The sequence below is a fragment of the Manis javanica genome, chromosome 1 (genome assembly GCF_040802235.1).
Source record: "Manis javanica isolate MJ-LG chromosome 1, MJ_LKY, whole genome shotgun sequence".
NCBI lineage: Eukaryota > Metazoa > Chordata > Mammalia > Pholidota > Manidae > Manis > Manis javanica.
Genome location: NC_133156.1, coordinates 223660936 through 223675142, shown reverse-complemented (window position 1 = coordinate 223675142; position 14207 = coordinate 223660936). Strand labels below are relative to the sequence as shown.

At 43.1% G+C, this 14207-nt stretch overlaps 1 protein-coding gene across 4 annotated transcripts in view; it reads right to left on the bottom strand.

Moving 5' to 3' along the window:
• DNAJC27 (DnaJ heat shock protein family (Hsp40) member C27) overlaps nt 1-14207 on the bottom strand; it is a 94861-nt gene that overhangs the window by 60176 nt on the left and 20478 nt on the right. For 3 of the 4 annotated variants that reach the window (XM_073215755.1, XM_037005575.2, XM_073215753.1), the window contains exons 4-6: nt 5777-5941; nt 5008-5130; nt 256-416 (exon numbers count right to left, since the gene is read on the bottom strand). In XM_073215755.1, coding sequence (XP_073071856.1) covers nt 256-416; nt 5008-5130; nt 5777-5941 — 449 coding nt within the window. The remainder of the gene's footprint in view (nt 1-255; nt 417-5007; nt 5131-5776; nt 5942-14207) is intronic. The other variant, XM_017660705.3, reaches the window with a different exon arrangement.

Sequence of the window (14207 nt, the reverse complement as noted above, 5' to 3'; positions counted from 1 at the left end):
AGACAAAAACAGAACGTACCATTGCAGAAAGTATCCGTGCATACATAATTCTCTTCTCAGGCAACTGTGCCCTCTATTTTGTTTCTTTGGTATTCAGTTAACTCAGTGAAAGAGAGTTATTAAGCAATTTAATACATTTCTACATATCTTCGCATTGCTAGCCAATTACCAGAAGATACACTGCACCTATGATTTTGATGACTGAGTCTCCCTCTGTAACAGAACTCAGCACTAATGACCTAGAGCGCAGCTCACCTTGAGGCCCCAGGTTTGACTCCCAACATGTCCCAACTGTCTTTACTGTTTCGAATTCTGCGAATGGTATCTGCTTGCTCTTTGGTGAAACTAGCACTGCTATTTGTGACAGGTCGCTTCCCGCCATTCTCACATAAGTCAACTATGGATACATAAAAGGTCTGCAAAAAGAAAACAGATCCCAGAGTAGAACTGATTTCGTGAAAAGAGAAATTTCTTTTAAAAAGCATCCACTTAAAGAACTTTAATATATTCCAATAATTCTTAAAATTCACCATAAAGCAAATAGGCACTTTGGAAGATTATTTTCTTTTACACTATGTATACTACATATTTAAGCACACAAAAAGTATAAGGAATAAAATTTAAATGGCTCATAATCTTACTCTCAGACAACCACGCTTGAGGTTAAAAAGTGGTAGATGAATTTTCTTAGAAAAATTAAAATAGTAAAGTGTAAAATGAAAAGTGTAGCTCCCTACCCCTCAAGTCCCTCTCCTCAATGTGACCATTGTTAATATTTTTTAAATATCCTTCCAGGAAAATTTTCTATCAGTATACCAGTATGTACGCAGATTCATATGCTAAACATTTACATAAAAGAGAGCGGACTAAACGCATTGCTTAGCACCTTGCATTTTTATCACATTACATCTTGGAATCTTTCTCCAGCTGCATATAGATACTTTCATTCATCCTTTTTAAAGACTGCTCAATATTTTACTGTATGGCTGTACCATAACTTATTTAACTCTCTATTCTTTGGCAAGTCCACTGTTTCTAGTTTTTTGCTACTACAAATAATGCCTTAGTATTTTGTGTGTATGTATATATATATGTATATGTGTGTGTGTGTATGTGTATATATATATATATATATATATATATATATATATCTGCACACTTCTGGGGATATTGCCTTAGGATAAATTCCTAAAAGCAGACTATTGAATAACAGTATAAGTGTATTTTTAGTTTTGATTTTGACAATTTTGAACAAAAAAAGCTGCACCACCTCACACACAATCCCATCACAGTGTATGAGTGTATATTCCCCCATGCTTTCATCAATACTGGGCATTATCAGACATCTTCATTTTTGGCAATCTGATAATGTATCTCACAGTTTTGATTTGCATGTCTTTAATTATAAGTGAAATTGATTATCTTTTCATGTGCTTACCAGCTTTTTCTTTCTCTGTAAACTCTTCATATTATTTGCCTATTTTTATGACATTTTTCAAAATGAAGACTATTTTTGGCAGTACTCATATTTCATACTCTGTGCACTCTTACTGTTGTTGAATGACCTCACTCAAAATACTAATACACAAAAGTCACTTCTACATTGACATATCTCTTCTTCCCTCCATTTCTTTTTTAATCTTTCCCTCTTCTTTTTCAGATATTTCTACAGTTCCTATTATGATCTAAAAATTGTATATTTCTCTTAGACTCCTCTTTTTTATCTCCAGTAAAAGCTATTGACTTGGCAACCTAGACAAGAAACCTTAACATGTGAAAAGGAGTGTCAAATGAAAAGCCACTAGATATTGACACAAAAGAAGTGTTAGTTTAGTTTTTGTCTATCTTAATATTACTATCTGTTAACAATGTGAATAAGATAAACCAAGTCCTTTCCTGATATAAGGTGTCTATTATAAATATAGGAAACAGAAAATATTTATTAAATTGAACCAGCAGGAAAGCACTACTTCTAAGTGCTTACTTACAGAATAGTTTTATTATATTCTTTGTTAAGACTTTTTTTTTTTTAATAGACTAACTTATCCATAGTTCTACCCAAAATTTATCTAAAAAGGTAAGGCAACCCAAAAGGGATCACAGTTCACAGATGTTTGCTTTTGTATCAGTACATTTTCTTCTTGTCTATAAGTTAACCTAAAACACAAACACAGATTTCTGAGCGCACAAAGATTCACTCATAACCCATTATAGAAGACCAGCTGTGGTGTGGCATGCAGATGCTAGAATTGAAGTCAAAAGTCTGTTTAAACTTCATTGTTTGAGTTCCAGCCATGATGGAGTAATGGGTACTGGACTAGACCTCTTGCCATAAACTACTAGAAAAGTGGACAAATATATGGGAGTGGATAGTAGCAAGTGTAAGACTGCTCCTTGGTTTTCTACCTGGAGTCCTTTTCCTGACCATGTCACAGCTGAAGTCTGGGCAGACCCAAAGTCCCACTGAATTAAAGAGGCAAAGATCAGAGCTGGAGGATGATGAAGAGGCTAAAATATACAGAGCAAGGCACTGGAGGGGAAAGGCCCTAGGAGTCCACCTGGAGGCTCCCCACTACTTAGTAGCTGGGTCCAGGCTATACATATATAGGGTGAGATCAGATAATAGCGACTATGGGGTTGAGAACAGAACCAATTACTCTAGGTGTAGTGGTAGGGAAAGAGCCATGCTGGGGACACAAGAGTTAGGCCTTGCCACAGAGGAGAGACTGCACCTCAACAGTACCCCTCGCATCTAGATGAGATGCCACAGAAAGGGGATGCCTTAATAAGAGGTAGACTCATCCTAACAAAATCTAAAACCAAGAGCTAATGAGATCTATGAGAGAGAGAATTTGGAGGCTGAGTTCTGCCAAATTAGAAAGGTCTGGGCACACTTTGGGCTTCCTTCAGATCCTTGCTACTAAAGCAAAAAACCAAGCCTACACAAGTTCAGTATAATCTGACAGTAGCTGAACTGCCTACTGAAGCAAGAATCAATATTATTCTGAGGAAAATAAAGAATCTACAATATGCTATCTACTATGTCTGGTGTTCACTCAAAAATCACTATTCATACAAAGAAACAACAAAATGTGATCCATAATTAGGAAACAAATTAGTCAACAGAAACTGAACCCAAGATGGTTCATATATTGGACTTAGCAAACAAAGACTAAAAGTTTGGCTATTATAAATATTTCAGAGATAAAGGAAAATGTGTTCAAAGAATTAAAGGAAGAGACTCTTAATGAGTGAACAGAGAATCTTAGCAAAAGTGGGAACTACAAAAAAGGACCAAATGCAAATTCTAAAACTGAAAAGTACTCTATTGAAAAATGCACTTGGTGGATTTAACAGCAGATTGAAATCAGATCCACAGAGACTAGCAATCTGAAAATAGAGGATAAAATGGGAGAAAAATAAACATAGCCTCAAGGAGTGGGACAAAATCAGAAGTTCTAATATATGTGTAACTGGCATGCCATAAGGAAAAGAGTGAAAACAGGCCAAACAATTTTTTTGAACAAGTAATGGTTAAAAAAAGAAAAGAAAAAAAAACATCCTAAATTTGATTTAAAACATCTACCAACCAATGTGAGAAACTGAATAAACCCCAAGCCGGACAAATATAAACCACACCTAAGCACATAGATCAACTGCTTCAAAACAAAGAGAAACTCTTAAAAGTAGCTAGAGGAAGAAAAGACATATTATGTACAAAAGAGTAAGAGTCAGAAATGGGTGCTAACATCTCATGAGACACAACAGAGGAGAAGAGAATGGACCAACATCTTTAAAGTGCTTAGGGAAATGTAATCTCCAACAGACCTTAGTACCCTTTGAACAAGTCACTTTACTACACTTACATGTCCTAACATCTGGAATGAAAATTATATGAGCATAATACCTGCCACACGCTGTTATGTCTCACATGAGATGGAACATGTAAACTTCCCCAGAACTGTGAAATACTATTCAAATGGCTAAGTATCATTATGGCACATTGATAGGCACAAACTCACATAGGTCTCTAACCTCATATGAATACAAAGCTTAGCAAACCAACATCAACCTCATTTGGTTTTGAAACAGCAGCTACTGATGCCCAATTCAGCCTGTCAGCCAAGGATGAAACCTGTCTTCTAGTAGGAGGGGTGACATCTTGTGAAAAAGAAATTCAGCATAAAAGATTCAGTAAAATCCCACTCAATAATTAAGAACAACTCTTTATAGTACAGCTACATTATTTGAAATGTTAAAAATTCCCAAAATATCAGATATATTCATAAGAAAAAAATACATTATTCATGCCACCACTTACTTCCAAATGTATCTATAATTAAGAATTGACTTTATTACTTACTATTTTACATACCTCCTTCCCTTAAAAGTATTCAACATAAGTAACTTTTAAAAAGTGACCATCCATTCAGGTTGTAATGTGAATACATCCCTCCATTGCCTACTTGAATGGTAAGACCTTATTTTTATGTATGATGGGCTGAATTCTGCAGAGATAGTCTCCTATTCTCTAACTGCATCCCTGTGGGCTATAATATAGGATTACGTTTAGCTCTGGCAAGGCAATTTTGCCAAAGTAAAGATTCCATTTTATTATGCATACAAATGTAACACAATTAACCAAAGGTAATTTTGAAGAAAATCTTTGTCCTACTAAGTGTATAATAACTATTGTTAAACTTGATGATCATCAGAATCACCTGGAGAGCTTTTTCAACATTAAGCTTTCAGTAGGTCTGAAGCCTAGACATCTTTATTTTGAAGAATTTCCCCAAGTAATTCTGATGATCACCCAAGTGTGGCCTAAAATAGAACACAGACAGGCAGCTCTCTCCCTTTCTGTCTCTGTTTCTCTCACCAGCTTCTGAAAAGAAAAAGAGCTTATTTTAATGAGAAATTCCTATTACTCTTTTGCTTCTCATAATTTAAACTAAAATTTGGTATGGTCAGCCTTGATACAAACAGAACAAAAAAATGCCAGGTTACCTGAAACATCTCACTGATTCCTTCTCCAGTCTGTGCTGATGTTTCAAAGTACAGGAACCCTTTGCTTTCTGCCCAAAGGCGCCCTTCACTTTCATCTACACAGCGGTGCTTGGCACAGTCGATCTGAAATAGAACGTTGGGGGCAGGGCAGAAGATTCCAACCTTGTCCCACTACAATAGGCCCAATGAGGTCTTTGTCAATCTTTTACTGAGGCAAAAACTACTCTTAAACAAACCCTAGCACTAGTAAACAAAATTAAAAGGACCAAAAGGACAAAGAGTTACTAATACTGAACACAGACTGATGTTTTTGAGGCAAACAGCAAGCGCCTGCTGCCACATTTCCCACTTGCTGCCTTGAGAAAACTATGGCTACTCAGCTCTGAAAGCCGGCTTCATACTTGCCACGCACGCACGTACCACACTCACGGGGTGACAGTCTGCTTTTCATACCTCTCCATAGCCCACTTCTCACCTAATTACCACCCCTCCTCCAGTCAGGTCAGAGTGTGATGGTTAGGATACACTTCTCCTACTTGGTCACCAATTCCTTCCTCAAGTATGGCACCAGAAAGGAAAACTATTCTGCTCTTGATATGCTAAGTTTTGTGTTTTTGTTGTTTTTGTTTTGGGGACATATGTTTTAAAAAGCTGTTGATTCCTGTACAGAATAAGGACTTTTTCTTTTCATTTGTTCCCCAAAACTTAGAGGTGCATTCTTCCCACAACGAATTTAGAAAGTTAAGCATACCATTTCCAAAGTAGTTACCTTGTTGGCACACACCACAAACACAATATTCTCCATGTTTCCATGAGGTCCGAGATCTTGCTTCATTTCTGCCAGCCACGCATCAAGGGCGTCAAAGGATTCTTTCTGACCAACATCATAGACCATTATCACACCCTGTGTATCCTTGTAAAACTCATTACGAACCTTCACATAAAAGAGCAGATGCACAAAATATAGGTTTTGTGATTCTACAAAAGTATGTCTCACAGTTATTAATTTAGCAAAGTATGTTCTTTTGTGCATTCATAGTATTTGTTGTTATATCTCAATATCTACTGGTCTTCATGGAACTTTTTATAAAATCAGGTAACATGATAAAAAAAAGGTCTATTAGTATGGAATGATTTGTAATGGAAACTACAGCCTCCTGTCCCAGCCCTCCTCAACTCCAGTTCCCCTCCCCAGAGGCAATCAATCTTTAACTGCTGCTAAGCACACACATTATATAAAGTTTCTGAGAAAGAACTAGGAAGGTGAGTGAACAAGTACAAAGAACTTAAGGCAAAAATGACACAAGTATCGGCAATGGGTACAGCCATTTATATATACATCGCATCCCAAAGTTGGCTTCCCCCAGGATGCTAGGCAGAGCTTCCCTGTGACTCTTGGGTCTGCACACCAACATCAGAACTCAAAACTCAGAACTGCAGTGTAATGTGATGGGAAAGAGCACAGGCTCTGGAGTCAGACAGATCTGGGTTCACACTTACTTACTAGTTGTGTGATCTTGGGCAAGTCACTTAACCTCTCTGCGTCTCAGTTTCCTCATCTGTAAAATGGGGATAATACTACTTACTTCACAGGGTTATTATGAGGATTAAATGAGACAATAAAGGCAAAGCACCTGAATGGTGCCTCTAAAACAATGTGTATTGGCTACTTCCTTGTCTCCTGTTTTCATTCTCTGATTATCCTCCTTTGATGTTTTCATTAGAAAAGGAAACTTGCCTCTGGGGCATATCTACAACTCTGGCAAGAGTCAGCAGGAAGTACAGGGCCCACTAAAGTGGCAGAGGCAGAGGTACAAAATCTCAAAAAAAAAAAAAAAGTGGCAAAGGCAATGACAGGTTGAGTGGGTGAGGAGCAACATGACAGACGGGGGCTTCAGGCCCAACTCCCAGTGGGAACCTCGACAGAGGCCACGCACTATCCATTCTTCTCACAGAGTTCCAGTATGTACTCAGATTCATGCTGCATGTGTAGCAAGAAATGAAGACATCTTACACACATCAGACACGAAGTGCCTCTGCTTTCTGCACATAGACAGATATCTGGACCAAGAGGGCAAGGGCCAGTTAATTTGTAAAGACATAAGACACTATCCCCTAAAATGAAAACCAACAAAACCAGAAAGAATTTGAAGCAAGGAAGGCCAGGAGTCTTTTCCCCTCAGCACTCATGGTCCTTAGCTCTCCTGTAGCAGTTAAAATGGGGCTCTCCCCTCTTTCCTAAAACCCTTGGCTCCCATACACCACATTCCTCAGGCTCTTGACTTATCTCTCTGTCACCAATTCCTCTTCTCTCCGCTGTTCTCTTCCAAGCTGCCACCGTAACTCCCCAAATCCCCTCCTGGCCCTTATCCTTTCTTTTTCAATCCTTCTTTCCAACTCAGCAACATCAGCACTTGCAGAGCTTTAACTGTGAGAACCTCCAAGATGAGCCCTTTCAAATGCGCTTCCAGACCTGCATTCCAATTGGCTCTGTGCTCTCCCAAGTCAATGTCCTGCTGGAATCTCAAATCCGTTAAGTACAACAGGGAGCCCTCTAACTCTTTCCTTCCCAGCCTTTTCCTTCTCTTCAACTTCTGGTGATGAAAGTAGCACATGGGTCTCTGAGTCATCTGGGGTGAAGGCCCGATGCTAACCTCGGCTGCACCTTGGCTGCTCTCCTCTCCCTTTGCTCAGCAGATCCGAGCAGTCCCATAGCAGGCACCTCTGCTGGGTTTCTTGCACCTGTCACTGCCTTCCATTTTTATCGTCCACATCATCTCTTGCCTGCACTACTGCAAGAGTCTTCTATGTAATCGCATTAGTAATATTACACACTGTGATATTTATCTGTTTAAAGCTTTTAAAGTTCAAAATCTTCTGAAGTTCAAAAATTCTTTAGTGTTTCCCTACTGCTAACACCCCAAAGTTTTAACTCTTTTCACTGACTTTTCATTAAAAGTTTCTGATCAGTCCTCCACCAGCTTCCCAGTCTTATTCTCCTTCTACTCCCAGTACTTCATAATAATCTCAAATTCTCCAAATCTGCCCTGTGTCTCCCTAACTCCATCAAGAAACAGACATCTCTTTATCTTTGATCTTTTAAGTCTAGCTATAATCCTGTATATTTCATGTAATTTTTTCTGCCCCATTCCTCATCATCTAACCCCTCTACCCCTGCCAAAAAGAATGTAATTGCTCTATCTGCTGGAATACCATAGCATTTTGTACTTCTGATTATGTGTGTATGATTTCCTGTCCAGTTTTGCAGTTAGCAGTTATCCACTGTCTTCCCCACTAGACTGTAACAATGAGAAACCTTGCATCTTGATGCAGCTACCTTTGAGTCACCCACAGGGCCTACCAGGTGTATTTGAGATGTATTTGTTTAATTGAATGGCTAGATGTAGAGAACAGAAGTAGAGGCCAAAGGGGAAAAGAAAGAATTTTAAAATGCAGATCATGCTATCCAGAGAGATTTTTTGTGTGTAAAAAGAGACTCATGCAAACACAATGGATTTCCCTTTCAGGGGCTCTAGTTCAAGTCTGGTCTCAGTAGCTTGCTACCTATGTAATCTTGAGTAAGTGATTTTATTACCTCAAGCCTTAGTTTTCTCATCTGTAAAATAAAAAGGTCAAAGTAGGTGCCTCACGGTCCCCTACGGTTCTATTATTCTTGTTTCCTGAAACAGCTTTCTGTTAGTTCTGGCAGACTTGCTGCACTCAAAGTTTAATTAAATGGATGCTAAGAGAAAAGAATTGTGATTATTTAATTCTTAAAGCAGAGATGACAAACTTTCTAGCTTGCAGGTGGTAGAGAAAACTGTTAGTTTACTATCACTCAGGTCTTGGAAAGTTTCTGTAGACCCTCTAACTCATACCAATAAACCCCAGAATTCAGGTATAAGCCGTGGTGGAAGCAAGACTGGTGTTAAGACACAAGGACCCCCAACCCTCACAGTCTTCCCTTTGTGAGAGTGCTATCCTTTCTCAGCAGGGCCTTTCAAGGAGGCTTCAATGGAGCACAGAGACCAAGAATTTGAGGAAGCCAGGGAGCGCAAGAATGGCTGTGGGTGCTTCACTAAGCGTATATTGAGCAAAAGTATATTTTGGTCAGCTTCGGATGAAGAGAGATAATGGCTTTGGTCTTGTCAGAAAGGAGGGTTTCAACTACAGACAGCACATATTTGACAAAAAAGGAGAGAGCAAGGCTGTTTCAGAGAAAAGGTACTTCAGAAGTGGTGATTTCAAGGAGCTTCTATTAATTATACTTCTATTTTTATGAGCTGCTGAAGAAAAGCTACTGCAGTTACAGGATACATTAATAGGAGTCTAGTGTCTAATGACAGTGTAAGAGCACTCAGTGTTTTTCTTGATCTTTTAAGTCTAGCTATAATCCTGTATATTTCATGTAATTTTTTCTGCCCCATTCCTCATCATCTAACTACTTAGACAATATCTGGAATGTTGTGTTCAGTTCTTAGCTCCCTATCAGCTAACTAGGGATTACCCACAAAGGATGCTGATCCGCCTAGCTATGGCAGAAATAAAAAATGTTTTACCTGGAAAGGAGATTAACAAATATTAGACAGGCTGTCTTATAGAGACACAGACTCAACTATGTTGCTTCAAAAACAAGACCAGAATCAGTGGTGAAAGTCAAAGGGAGGCAGCCTTCATAAGAGAGAAGTTGTTAATCTAGAGTTTTTAAATTCTGTAAAGGATTAACTTGTGACACAGTTAAGACCCCCTGAAGGGCCCCCACCAGTAAGATAGCAAACTTCCAGCTTCTCTTCAGGGTCCTCGGCGCCACCTGAAGCCCAATCACCTCTCGCCCCCCTCCCAATCCCAGCACCTAGCCAACAGCCACCAGCCCCGTAGAAGTAACACCACAATCACCCCATGCCCCTTCCTATATAACCCAGCACCTTTCCCTAATAAAGCAGAATTCTCCGGTGAATTGCTGCTGTCTGTCGTTCCTTTCCTTTCATTGGTGCCGAAACCCGGGAGACGGGACACCCCAACTGGGCCCCGTCTTCCCCCTGACACCAGCAGCAGCTTGCCCTCGTCCTCTTTTTCCGGCACTGGCTCATCACACTCACCACTCCTCTCTGGCCTTTAGGTAAGTTTTCCCCCCCAGAGTGGGCCACTCTTCCCCGACCTATCGCAGTGCCATCGACCGTGATCGTCCGGCAAGGTCCTGATGCTCGGGAATGAGGAGGGAACTCTCCCCGCCTCAGGCCTTCACGGCTGCGGCGGACCCTCAGGCCCCTCCTCCAACAGCCATAAATCCCCGCCTCAGGTCTTCACGGCTGCGGCGGACCCTCAGGCCCCTCCTCCAACAGTCATAAAAGCACTCACCGTACCTTCCATCAGTGCCGAAACTTTTTAAGCAAAATTTCCCCGGGGTGGGCCACTCTTCCCCGAGCTATCGCAGTGCCATTGACCGTGATCGTCCAGCAAGGCCCTGACGCTTGGGGACGAGGAGGGAACTCTCCCCGCCTCAGGCCTTCACGGCTGCGGCGGACCCTCAGGCCCCTCCTCCAACAGCCATAAACGAGGTGACTCCTTTGCAGATGAGAACGCTCCCTTTTTCCCCCCCTCTCCTTCTGTTCCACCCGCCGATATCTGTTCTGTCTGCTGAAAATTCCTAGCGCTAGGTACTTCGTGACTCCGGCACTCTGCCTTCTTAGGGAAGTCTGGGTGACGACCCACACTTCCTAAGAAATTCCGACTCGTATACGAGTTTCCGCAGACCACCAAGGATCATCAGGGATGCCCTTTGTCTCCTTGCAGTCTGCTTCCAGTCCGAGGATCTCCGTTCGTCTTCCCCTGTTTGTCTCCTTCTCTGTCCTTCAGCCATGGGGGCCTCCTCATCCCTCCCTGAAAGCTCACCTCTTGAATGCCTGCTTAAGCATCTGGCTACCCTCTCCCTGATGCCTGATATAAAACCAAAACTTCTCCGTAAATACTGCTCCCAAGATTGGCCAACATACCCCCTAGACAATAACAACCAATGGCCCGCAGGGGGAACTCTTGATCCTAACATCACTCGCGATCTTTTTAACTACTGCCAGTGCCTGAAAAAATGGAAGGAGATTCCCTATATCGAAGCTTTCCACCTCCTCCCCACCCCATGGGCCCCCTCCCAAGTTCTCCTAGCCTGCAAGCCGCCGCCCCCGCAGAAGCCTCCCCGTTCACTCCCTTCCCCTTCTTCTCCTACAACAGCCCTTCTCCCTTCCTCCCCCACCATCTCCTCCCCCATCTCACCTCCTCCGCCTTCATCCCCCCCAGATTAAGCCTGAGCCTTTCAGGCCCACCTTTAACTAGGTCCCAGGGGGCCTCCTCTGTCTTTGCCCTCATCACCTGTTTCTCCCCTGTTAAGGACCGCCTTTGTCTTCTCACATGTTTGTAGGGAGAATGGGAAAGCACCTTCCCCCATGTCTGAACGCAGCATGGGAAAGCACAAGCTAGAGAACAACCGGTGCAGTCCTTGGAAGTTATCTGTCCACAAAAACATATCTTGTCCTCGAAGATGAGCCAAGACTCCTCACTCTGAAAATAGGGAGACCTTGAAGATGTGCAGAAACACCGCCCCTGCTTCTAGCTATGCCCTTCCCCCACTTGCCGATGTGGCAGGAATGGAGAACAAAGAACATTCTGTTTACGCATTCCATAAGCAATTAACTGGAGCCCTGCTGTAGCTCAGTTAGTAGAGCATGGGACTCTTAACCTCAGAGTCTCAGAGTCATGAGTTAAGCCCAACTAGAGCGGCAGAGGCAAGCAGCTGGGCTGCTAGCTGGCGACACGTGGGTCCGATTCTATCTTTATTTTCTTTGCCCTGCTTCCGCACTTCAGGACCTGCTCAACTAAGCGCGGCTAGACCACGTCACTCCCCCACAGACTGAGCCAGAACCCTTCAGTCCCCCTCAGACTTGGTCCTGAGGGCCTCCCAAAATTATCGCCCCCCCCTCCGGGAGGTAGCAGGATCCAAAGGCATTGTACGCGTTCACGTCCCTTTCTCCTTAGAAGATTTAGCCCAACTAGAGAAACGCCTAGGTTCCTTTTCCACTGATCCCACGACATACATCAGGGAGTTTCAATGGACCCTCCAGTCTTACAGCCTCACACATCATGACATTTTCATGCTCCTGGCCAATACTCTCCTCCCTGAAGAGCGTAGACGAGTTTGGGACAAACACACGCTACCGAAACCCACAGGACTGACCCCACCTATCCCCCTGGCCCCACTGCTGTCCCCGAACAAGACGCACACTGAGATTATAACACCGCCATGGGTCTCCGCTCTCGAGATATTTTTGCCTCCTGCTTAATAGCAGGTCTGAAAAAGGCAGCTCGTAAAGTAGTCAATTTTCAAAAGCTCCAAGACATAATTCAAAAGAGAGATGAAACCCCCTCCAAGTTCTTAAGACAGACTCACTCAAGCCCTATTACAGTATACCAGCCTGGACCCAGAAACACCTGAAGGAAGACATGTCCTTATGACATACTTCCTAGCTCAAAGCTACCCCGACATTAAAGCTAAACTCAAAAAGTTAGAACAGGGCCCCGCTGCCCCACAGACTGACATCCCAGCAGTAGCCTTTAAAGTCTTCCATAACCGGGAGGAGGAGAAAGAACGCCGTAAACAAAAGGCTGATCAGGCCAATTTCCAGATGTTGGCCCAGCTGATAAAACCACAACCTGAGTGCCCCACTACAAACAAGACCCTCCCAGGAGCTTGTTTCAAGTGCGGAAAAGAGGGACATTGGTCAAGGGCGTGCCCCTCCCCCAGATCTCCTACCACCCCATGCCCCAGATGCCACAAAAAGGGCCACTGGGGGTCTGATTGCCCAACCACTCGAAGGGGAGGCTGGACGAACAACCCCCATCCTAAGCCCGCCGTAGTGGGGCTGGCAGAAGAAGATTGACGGGGCCCGGGGGCTTCTCGCCCGACCATTTCCATCACCAAACAGGAGCCCAGAGTTACTTTAACAGTAGACGGTCGCCCCATCTCCTTCCTCCTAGACACAGGAGCCACCTTCTCAGTCTTGCGAGAATACCAGGGCCCTACCATGCCAGCCATTACTCCTATAGTCGGGGTAGGAGGTAAACAGATTTTCCCATTAAACACCCCCCTTTTATGCACAATCCTAGACAATCCCATACCTTTCTCCCACTCCTTCCTGGTTATGCCCCAGTGTCCCATCCCTTTACTAGGACGAGATATCCTTTCCCTCCTCCATGTTTCCATAACTATATCCACTCCCACAGCCCCCAGTACTCCCTTTCTGATGGCCCTCATAGCCGATGACCCCCCTCTACCCAATGAAAGCTCCGGTTCCGCCCTCATACACCCTGTAAATCCCAAAGTTTGGGACATTACAAGCCCCTCCGTGGCCCTATGTCCCCCTGCCTCTATCAAATTACATGACCCCTCTCAGTATATCTGTCAGGCCCAATATCCCCTAACCACTTCAGCCCTCATAGGCCTCCAACCCATCATTCAAGATCTCTTAAACAAAATTACCTCAGACCCACTCACTCCCCATTTAATACCCCCATATTAGCTGTTAAAAAAACCAACAGATCTTTCTGCCTTGTCCAAGACCTTCGCCTCATCAACATGGCCGTTGTCCCTATCCATCCCTTAGTTCCAAATCCGTACACCCTTTAATCGCAGATCCCTGCCTCGGCATCCCACTTCTCAGTTCTAGATCTCAAAGATGCATTTTTCCTATCCCTCTGGACCCCTCCTCCCAAGATTTTTTTGCCTTCACCTGGATGGACCCATACACAAGACATTCTGAACAACTCACTTGGACAGTTTTGCCACAGAGCTTCCGAGATAGTCCCCATATTTTTAGACAGGTCCTAGCTCAGGACCTCAAACAGTTTCATCATGATCACTCCGAGTCCACCTTATTATAATACATGGACGATCTTCTACTCTGCACTCCCTCGTGGGAACAGTCTCAACTTGACACTGCCTCTCTACTTAACCTTCTATCTTCCAGAAGTTACCGGGTATCCCCCGTCAAAGCTCAAATCTCTTCCCCTTCTGTCACTTACCTTGGACTCCTTCTGTCTCAACAAAGAAAGTCCATTACCTTAGACAGAAAATGGCTCCTCTCTGACCTGCCCGTTCCCAAACCCAAGACAGAAATCCTTTCCTTTCTAGGCCTGGCTGGGTATTTTAGAGC